General features: G+C 46.4%; 1 protein-coding gene across 1 annotated transcript; it reads right to left on the minus strand.

The window, feature by feature from the left end:
* Positions 1-7,010: 7,010 nt before the first annotated feature.
* LOC129501467 (uncharacterized) lies at positions 7,011-9,423 on the minus strand. Its single transcript, XM_055312625.1, has 2 exons — positions 9,276-9,423; positions 7,011-8,518 (listed from the first exon to the last, which is right to left on the minus strand). The coding sequence occupies exons 1-2, from the start codon at positions 9,353-9,355 to the stop codon at positions 7,822-7,824; spliced, it is 777 nt and encodes a 258-aa protein (XP_055168600.1). The 5' UTR covers positions 9,356-9,423; the 3' UTR covers positions 7,011-7,821.
* Between the last annotated feature and the right edge of the window lie 872 nt (positions 9,424-10,295).

Genomic DNA, 10,295 nt, shown 5'->3' on the forward strand with positions numbered 1-10,295 from the left:
AGGGGACAGAAGTTCCAGCCCAAATACTGCCTGGGCACGGCAACCCCGCCCCCTACCCCACCCCACCCCCATCCCCCCGACCCCCAGGTCCTACTGGGGCCAGAAATTTTTTTCTTGGGACTCTTCATCCTGGAGCTTCTTGCCTGACCCCTTTAGGAAAAACACTGTAGATGAGACAATTGCTGACTGCTTTGGAAATTGAAAATAAGCAGGAAGGCAGAGGATGTTCCCTTTGCATTTAAAGTCAGCTCCATTTGGAGATAGTTCAAAATGCAAACATACTAATGCAGTCACCATAGGCCAAATTAATTATTGCCTCCTGTGTTACAAAATTGGTCCCACCCTCTTGGAATGAGTTGCATTTTGGGCAGAATCCTATGAAATCTTCTCCATTATCCTCTTCAGGGTCAAACCCAAGGTCACTCACAGGGCTTGACCTGACTGGTAATAACAGAAGAAGCCAACAGTGATGCAGAGTATTTTTGCTACATACTATGCTAATTGCCTTACATAAAATATGTCAACCCTCACACAGCCCTATAGAGTTATTACCCCCATCCTATAGGTGAGAAAACCAAGGCTCAGAAAGGTCAAGTAACCAACCCCAAGTCACAGAGCAGGTAAGCAATACTGGTTAAGACTCAACTCCAGGGGCAGCCCGGGTGGCTCAGCGGTTTAGCACCGCCTTCAGCCCAGGGCCTGATCCTGGAGACTGGGGATTGAGTCCCACATCGGGCTCCCTGTATGGAGCCTGCTTCTCCCTCTGCCTGTGTCTCTGCCTCTCTCTCTGTGTGTGTGTCTCTCATGAGTAAATAAAAAAAAATTTTTTTTTAATCTTAATTAAAAAAAAAAAAAAAGGGACTCAGACTCCAGCAGGCTGACTTGAGTACACAGGCTCCCTGGCAGGGACATCTCCTTCAGCCAACCTAGCCCCACTAGTAACAGTAGCAATAACTGAACACTTAGGAAATGCCGGGCATTTTGCTAAAGTATTTGCTTGCATTCCTTTAACTCTTGAATGAGGAAACTGAGAACCAGAGAGGTTAATTCACTTCTCCAGAGTCACATAGTAAGTGAATATGGCAGAGACTGTTTTATCTAAAATCCAATTTCTCCTTATAGAAAAATAGACTCCCATTACTAGCTGAGCACATGGTCCTCTAGAATTAAGACTATATTCTCCAGGGGCACCTGCGTCGCTCAGTCAGCTAAGTATCCAACTTTTGATTTTGTCTCCAGTCATGATCTCAGGGTCATGGGATGGAGCCCCACATCGGGCTGTGTGCTCAGCAGGAAAGTCTGCTTCTGTCCTTCACCCTCTGCCCCTACCCCCCAACTCACACATACTCTACCAAATAAATAAAGCTTAAAAAAAAAAAAAAAAAAGACTACATTCTCCAGACTCTGTTGAATCTAGGCGTGTCTAAGTGACTAAATCATAGGTAACAGGATCTATGCAAAAGCAACTTCCTGGACATGTGAGTCTCCTCTACTTTCCTCCTTCCTGCTGTGGAATGTAGTTATGAGAGCCAGAGCTGGAAGCCTGCCAGCTTGAGCCATGACACGACCAAGGGTACAGACAGAGCCACAAGTAGAAGGAGCCTGGGTCCCTAAAGACTCCACAGAAGTCAACTCAGCAATCTTCAGGTGCCCACCTCTAGACTTTTGACACGAAAGGGAAATTAGAGAAATGAGCCAGCATTGCTTGGGGTTTTCTGTCATTTACAGCCAAACCTAATCCTAATTAACATAGTAGTAGAGCTGGAATTTAAACCAGTTTGACTCCAAAGGCCAGGTTCAACCACTTGGCATGCTATTTCTACTATAAAACTTTACACTCACATCACTTCATCTTATTGTTTCCAGTATCTTCCATGCCCTTCATTTGGAGAGTCATTCAATAGATATTTGACAAGTGCCAGTCTCCATGCTAGCAAAGAAACCAAGAATATACATACAAATAAGATTTGGTCAGTGCCCTCGAGGAGCTGGCAGTCCATCTTGGAAGACAGATGGTGAGGCAAATAAATAAAATATAGTGCAATGAGTCCTGTAATAGAGACATGAGCCAAAAGCTGTGGAGCAGAGGGAGGAGTGACTCACTGCCTGAGGTTCACTGCACTTGGTTCTCCTATACCAGCATGTTTAAACCACTGGCCAGAGGTGACCACCTTTGGTCTAGAAATGCAGCCCATCCTCCTTACCTGGAATTTCCGATGAATTCTTCAGTACTGAAGACCCCTCTAGCCCTTTGGGAATCCAGACTGCTTCTGCTTGCTGTACCCAAGGTCATAAAGGAAAATGAATGTGGGACTTTTAAGGCCAACAGCCCTCACAACAAGGAAGAAAATGGAAGTAGGAAATCAGAAGACCTCAGCGGCAGGGCTGGATAAATAAATATTCCTCAGCATAGCTGCGAAAGCCAGAATGAATTCTGTCTGTAATTATTCTGTGCTTGGAAATACTGCTTCCAACGTGACCTTTCTACCTGCAATTCTAACAGTGGAGCTGCTGTCACTGTTAATAAAGCCCAGGCCCAGCTCTCCCTGATTGGAGCCAATTAGAATTACCTGGAGAGGGCAGCCAGGGTGCCTTGAGGCTAATGAGGGCAGCTGAGGTTTTGGTGTCGGCTTATTTGCCCAGCAACGAGGGAATGGAAAGCTTATCCCACCAAGTGGTCCCTCCACCCAGGGCCCCGCCCCCCGGCATTCACTACCTCTACTCAACTATTCCATGAGCACTGGCTTTAAATCAAGGCAATGAGATCTACTGGGGGAGAAAAATATCTCCTGCATAATGAGGCCAAGCAACACTTCCCCTCACTCAGCATATATCAGTAAGCAACTATTATGTGCCAGGATTGGTGCAAGGGGCAGCGTGCCATAGTGAATAAGATACAGACAGAGGCAGATTTACCATGAGGTTCAAGAAGCTCAAGTTTTAGGATCTCCCATTGGCACAAATTCCAAAAGGGGTCCTTACAATGCGGTCACATGTTTTTTGTAGACGTTGCAAAAGCAAGCTCTTTTCAGCACACTTGGTTAAGAATGCTGTCTCTTTCCACTCAGATGTCCCTCTGTCATGTTTCCCCCAGTACAGGGTGGCACTGAAGTGACCAGGGGCATTTGTGGGATTTGGTGAAGGGGAAGTGAAGTTAGAGATATAACTGGGTTTGTGTTTTGTGGTATGTATTTAGGTGGTTGGCAGTCACTTTTGTGTGTAATAATTTGTGCTAGCCCTCACAGTGTGGAAACGGCTTCCAGGAATCCTTCTACTGCTCTTGGTGCCGACTCAATTGGCATTGTGACACTAAGGAGCAAGGCCAAAGATCGTATCAGATTGGAGAGTGTCCTATGGAGCCTGGCACTGGGAAGCATGTGGGTAGTGGAGGAGAAACCAAATTTGCATTGTACAGCACCAAATAAAAGTCTATGGGGGTTTCTTCCAATCATCAGATGTACAAAATTCTAAGTGCAAGATCCAGTTCTCAAACATATCTACTCATATACACTCAGAATATTCAGTAATACAGCAATACAACTCTATGCTCTACTGTTTTTTCTGTTTTGATGGGAATTATGTCAATAGGATTTATCAGAATTCCTATGTTTATAAGGTATGAACTATAGCAGGTCTACAAACAGAAAGCATGTCTGATTGTGAAATCACATGTTTTATGCATCCCAACTGTTAATAATAAAAACAATTTTTGTTAACCCAAAGACTTGATTCTTTCCTTTCTCTATGCAGAAAATATTACAAAATTGTTGTCCTCTTCAGAATATTCAGATAAAAGAGTATTCAGCCAAAAAATGCAGAGGAAGAAAGAATTATAGCAGTGTGCTAGGCAGTTAATTAATAAAAACATTGTAGGGGTGCCTGGCTGGCTCAGTCGGTGAAGCATACAACTCTTGATCTTGGGGTTGTGAGTTCGAGCCCCATACTGGGTGTAGAGATTACTCAGAAAAAAATCTTTTAAAATAATAATAAGGGCCACATGGGTGGCTTAACCAATTGAGTGTCCAACTCTTGATTTCAGCTCAAGTCATGATCTCAGTGTCGTAGGACAGAGCCCTGCATCAGGCTTTGCACTCAATACAGAGTCTGCCTGAGTTCTCTCCCCTTCCCTCTCCCTCTCTCCCTGCTCACATGCACATACTCTTTCTCCAAAATAAATAAAATCTTTTAAAAAATGATAAAAATACTGTATCATCTTTCTGTATTTTGTGATATTTTTGGTATTTTCAGCTTTAAAACTCTACAATTTCTTACCATTTCTTTTCACAGTTGAATAAAGGTCCACTTTCATGCCTAATTTTGTTTTAGTAATTTTTATTTGACTTAAGGAGTAAAATTTACTTTACAGCCCTTTATGCCCTGCCATGGTCTAATGGGAGAACCCCACTGCTTCCCTCCCCTCACTGCATTGTGATCTGTGCCCACTGCATGCCAGGCTCTAAACTACAGATAGGCACACAGGAACGGATAAAGCAGATCTGGCACCTTCCCATACGTAGAGGGGAATATAGACATCAAGTAAACCAAATCATACAGGATGCTGTTCAGGAGAATGAGAGGAGAGAGCATCTGCCTCCTCCTTCTTCTTCTTCTTCTTCTTTTTCTTCTTCTTCTTCTTCTTTTTTTAAGATTGTATTTATTTATTTGAAAGCAAGCACAAGTGGAGGGGGCTACAGAGGGAGAGGGAGAAGCAGACTCCTCTTGAGCAGCGACCCTGGGATCATGACCTGAACTGAAGGCAGACACCCAACCGACTGAGCCACCCAGGCATGAAGGGATAACTTCTTGTAGGAAATAACATTTCAGCTGACACCCAAAGGGTGTTAGTCGGATGAAGAATTAAAAAACATGCCAAGCAGAAAAACAGCATAAGTGAAGGCCCTGAGGTGGTAAGAGCTTGATGCATTGCAGGTTTTCAGTAAATAGCTAGTGAATTTTAAAAATAAATTCTATGGTTTGGGCAGGGCCAGGATGTTGTGCAAACATAGAGGAGAGGCACCCAACGCTTGCCAAGGGTAACCAGGAATGAAGGAATAAGGAATAAGAAAAGGTTAGGTTAGAATTGACTTCCTGACTTTTCAGAGAAGAAAGAGCATGTGCCAAAACCCAGAGTCAGAGAAAGGTCAGAGAGTGGTTCTGTATCACAGTGGGCTCGATTTGGAGAAAAAGGTTTGGCTGAGGGAAGGTTGAAAGAAGGGAAGGAGAACTAGGGTAGGACTGGCAGGAAATGAGGCCAGATCATGAGAAGCTCCCCAAGCCATGGTAGGATGTGTGCACTTCATACTGGCTGCTGGGGCCAGGGGGCCTTAGGGAAGGAACTGATGTGCTCTGATCCCTATCTTGGAAAGATTAGGCTGCAGGCTAGAGATCTGGATGAGGCCACGAGGCAGGAAGACCAGGCAGGACGCCGTCGGAGAAATGCAGTCAGGAAAAGGTGGTGGCCAGAGGGTGAGGCGGTGGGGATAGGAGGAAGCAGACGGGGCCAGAACCCGTGGTGCTTGAGGCCTTTCGGGCCTGTAGCAGGCTGCTCGGTAGCTCTTCATCCTCCGCGCCGCCGCCAGCCAGTGTCGTGGGAGACCGGCTCTCGCTCACGAGGGAGGGTTCCTTTGCAGGACTGGGACCCCTGCACCCTGGCCCACACGTCACCCTGTGCCGTGTAGCTTCTCTTCAGCCCTCCTCCCTGCTCTCCGTCCTCTCACTCCCCACCGGATTTGACCAACGGCGGCCGGCAGGAGACTGGAGAGCAAGGGGGTAAGGTCACGGTATCCCCCATCGCCTCCCGCTGCCTCCCCGGGAGGTGGCCCCAGTCTCTCTCACAACCACCTCCCATCTCTACCTTTCTCTGAGCCCTTCTTGCACCCAGTCTCTCTTGTCCACTTCCCCACCTCCACTTAGGGCTGACCGGGAGCCAAATCACCCCGACATCCCCGTGGCTCCCCCACGCCGCACCCACACCTGTCAGTTCCCTTTCTTCGGTTATCCTGACGAAGGTGTCCTGTGTCTCCTGTTGGGACCCACCAGAGTCGCGCGCATCCCCTCCGCTCCGGACTTCAGGCTGCAGTGCCCGCACCAACTCGGTGGCTCCACCAGGCCACGCCCCCTCCGGCCCAACGGCCAATGAGGCAAAGGCCACGCCCACCGGCCCTGTCCCCGCAGCCAACCAGGACCTTTCTGCTCCCCGAGCGGGGGGTCGGCTCCTCTCGGCTTCCCTCTAGTCCGGGTGAGGCTGGGGACCAGTCCTCCGCTGACCATGGACCAGATCCCCGCCCGCCGCTCCTGCAAGTGCTCCATAACCCTGTCAACGTGTTTTCCTCAGACCCCCGGTGCCCTAGGCTCCCTTCTTGACCTGGAATCCCTCTTCACGGCTGTCTGGGTGCATGTGGATGTGACCTATGGCTGTAGGATTCTTGTTTCCTCCTCTCCTGCCCTGAGGGAAGGGCCTTTGCCTTGTTCATGCTGTACCCCAGTGCCCGGCCCAGTGCCCGGAACACACTAATTACTATCTGTACACCCACACACCGACCACCTGGCCTCCCGTCATGTGTTACCGTCTTCCCCCAGACAACATAGCGCACCCTCAATGAGGCTTCAGGTTCCCTAATCACAGTCCCTTCTAGTCTTGCCTTCCTAAAACCAGCCTCTTCAGCATGACGACTGTTTCCAGCAACTGCTCAGTCATACATGTATTGTATTCTGGGCCACTCCCAGCGCCCAATTAATGTCTCTATCGGCCCTAACCCCTGACAGGTACACAGGAACTGGCTCACATGAAATTCAAAATAAAGTTTTATTTTTTGATCTAACAATAAACATTAATTTATGCTAAAATTAAAAAAAAAACTCTAGATTTTGCAAAATTTGCCTGCAAAATTGTGAATAAGCTCAACACAGCTGAACTTACTCTTCTTTCTGGCTGGTGCCCTAGGCATGTGTTTGAGTCTGCCCGTTGGGCATTAGTTACCATGATACAATTCCATTCACTATGTGTGGATTTTACTGGCTTGACTTGGCAAAGTCAAGCCAAGGTGGGGTTAGGGGAGGATGACCCTGTTTTTCAATTTCTTGGGAGGATGGAGGTGGCAAGGAGGAGTCAGTTACCACTTATGTTTTCCAACATTGGTGCTACAGTCAGGACAATCCATTGCATGAGCCCAATTTTGTCATTACAAGATATTTATCATTTCTGATTTCCAGGCACTAAATGCTAATAGCACTCCTCAGTCAATGTGACAACTAACAACAGAAAAAAAAAAAAAAACTTCCAAAATCTCCTAGGGGAGCAAGGTGAAAAAACGTGAAGAAGTATCATTTACTGTGTGGTTGGAAGAATGTTCTTTTTTCTCTTTTTTTAATTTATTCATGAGAGACACAAGGAGAGAGGCAGAGACACAGGCAGAGGGAGAAGCAGGCTCCCTGCAGGGGAATCCGCCTGACGTGGGACTCGATCCCAGGACCCCGGGATCACAACCTGAGCCAAAGCAGACTCTCAACCCCTGAGCCACCTGTCCTGAAAGAATGTTCTTTGAATCGTTCTATCCTCCTCTGCTCTTGTCGGGAATAAACACCCCTTTCTGCCCTTCCCTAATGAATTTGCTGACCTACAAGACCTACAAGGTCTGTAAGACCTTGCCTGAGCAAGAGAGTGTTTGGCAATGGAATTGATAATGCCACTCCCTCATTGAACATTTTGTCATGTGATAGGACTCTTGTTGTATCAGCACCTTTCATTTTAATTAAGTCTCGGGGTTTGTGACAGAACATTTCAGAGTCGGCAGGGGTGTCTCTCTGACTAAATTTAAGCTCCTAGAGGGCAGAACCCACGTTCCATGCCCCTCCCGCTGTGGGAGGAGATGAGCAGGGTTTAGGTGGAAGGTGACCCAGATGGAAGCCTCTGGTGAAGTACCTAGACTGTGGATTGAGGGCAACCGGGAGCTTGGAGCTGCCCATAGGGATAGCCCACAGTGTGGTGGGAGAAGGCATGCAATTGCCCCAATGACACCACTTGGAGGTGAGGAGCACCTTTAGGGAGTGGGAAGAAAAATAAAGTCCAGCAAAGGTAAAGGGTGACAGGAGTGTTTCAGAGTCACAAAAGTCATCAGAGAAGGGACTGGTCTTCAGGACCAGAGGAGGCAAGAGGAAAGCTGAGAAGTGCATGGTGGCCTCCTGGCTCCTTACAGGCCAGTGGAGGGAGTGGACCACATTATGGAGCTGACCAGTGAGTAAACTTAGAGCAGAGAGGACAGTTTTCAAGAATCCCACTAGTGAGAGGAAGGGAGGGCAGCCCCACGAAAGGTTAGGAGTCATTCCGTGAGCGTATCTGTTTGTCTGGTTGTGCAATTGATAAGTATATCTATTTTCATAACTATCTGTGAATATTACAGGAGAGCTAGAAACAGTGATTGCGAGCAGAGGTGGAACAGCCATTCGCAGTAGAGCGTTTGCAGATGCAGCCAGGTCTGGGAGGAGAACTTGGGGTCCAGAAGGAAAGAAAAGGATGTTCCTGGAAGACAGGAGAGAAGGCATGCTGGAAGGGCTACTTTTAATAATGGGTATTTTAAAGTGAATGGATTGCTTTCTCGGGAATTTTACCAAAAACATGAAGTAAGTGACCCTTTCTTATTTATGCAGAGGCATTTTGGTAGATCCCAACAGCTCCTGAGCCTCTTACAGAATGCAGTTCTGTTATCGGATTTAAAAGGCCTTTCCTTCGTACATTATGGCTGTAGCTTGGAAAGGCCGTGTGAGGGCAATCTCAGAAAAAGGAGGCAACATTACCAAAGGGTTGGGAAAACCAAAATGCCTCCTTCATTCCAAGCACAGAGGTTGGTAATAAAAATTGTTTATCATAGATTAATCCACAGCCTGAATGTAAAGGTTAGATGTGTGGGGGGTGAGGAGGGGAGAAACCCTAACCTATATGATGCAAACTCTTCCTTTTTACAACCCTGGCAAAAACAAGCAGGAGACAAATCCCATTTACAAGGACAGTAAAAGCTCAGTATCCTCTCTGACCCAGGCCCTCTCCATGCATCATAAACATTCCCATAGTCATAAATATCACTGATGAGGAAGCAGAAGGCTCTTAATTGGCTTCAACTCATTTCATGGTGGAGGAAGCTACAAAGAATGCACTGAGTAAGAATAAGACAGGATGAGAGATCTCCCAGGAGAAAACTAAAATTGATTCTTCCATCAACATGATGCTCTTTTGGTGCATTGACATCAGCCAGGAAAGAGCTGGCTGTTGGAAAGAGTACCTTCTCTCACTGGCCCAGGGTCTTCCTGTCCAAGAGGTGCCAGATCTCTTCAGATCCAGTTTTCTGGTGGTTGATGTCATTGATGATGAGCTCCCATAAGGAAAGAAGGGAGAGAACTAGCATTTATTAAACATGAAGAGCAGGATAATAGATAAACAAACAAATGGAATCCTATCTGGCAATAAAAAAGATGGACTACTAATCACACAACATTATGGACAAACTTCAAAAACATCATGCTGGGGGGACAGAGCTCGACAGAGAGTCCATCCTATGTGATTCCATGTCCGTGACTTTCTGTAATAGGTGATCTAGGCTAGGAACAAAAAAAAAAATCTAAACAATGGTTGCTTCCCTGAGTTGGGGAGGGATGGACTGGGAAGGGGTTTGAGGGAACTCTCTGTGGTGCTGGAAATGCTCTGTGTATCTTGATGGGGATTTGGACTACACAGGTGTTTGCATTTGTGCAAACTCGGTAAATGTACACTTAAGATTCATGCATTTCATTACAACTAAATTCTACATCATATGAAAAACTAAACAAATATTGAACTCTAGTTAATGATATGCATGCTGAAGTATTTAGGGGAAAGTGTTCTGATGTCTGCAATTTACTTTGAAATGCATCACTTAAAATAAAATAGATTCATGGATGGAGAGAGGGATAGGGAGATGGATGGATAAGTGGAAAAACCATTTTCAAGGCTAATGATGGAATCTAGGTGGTTAGTAGACAGCTGCTCATTGTACAATTCTTTCTGCTTTGTGGTATGTTTGAAAAGTCTCACGATAAATGGAAGAGATAAGAATGATATGAGGCCCCTGGGTGGCTCAGTGGTTGAGCATCTACCTTTGGCTCAGGCCATGATCCTGGGGGTCCTGGGGTCGAGTCCTACATCGGGCTCCCTGCAGAGATCCTGCTTTTCCCTTTGCCTGTGTCTCTGCCTCTCTCTGTCTCTCTCTGAGTGTGTGTGTGTGTCTCTCATGAATAAATAAAAACAATCTTAAAAAATAAAAAGA

Source organism: Nyctereutes procyonoides, unplaced genomic scaffold, assembly GCF_905146905.1.
Source record: "Nyctereutes procyonoides isolate TBG_1078 unplaced genomic scaffold, NYPRO_anot_genome, whole genome shotgun sequence".
Taxonomy (NCBI): Eukaryota; Metazoa; Chordata; class Mammalia; order Carnivora; family Canidae; genus Nyctereutes; species Nyctereutes procyonoides.

Coding starts and splice junctions, on each gene's coding strand:
- LOC129501467 (XM_055312625.1), bottom strand. CDS start 9,355: ATGACATCAACCACCAGAAAACTGGATCTGAAGAGATCTGGCACCTCT. Junction 8,519..9,275: donor CCCTGGGCCAGTGAGAGAAG/GTACTCTTTCCA, acceptor CCTGTCTTCCAG/GAACATCCTTTTCTTTCCTT.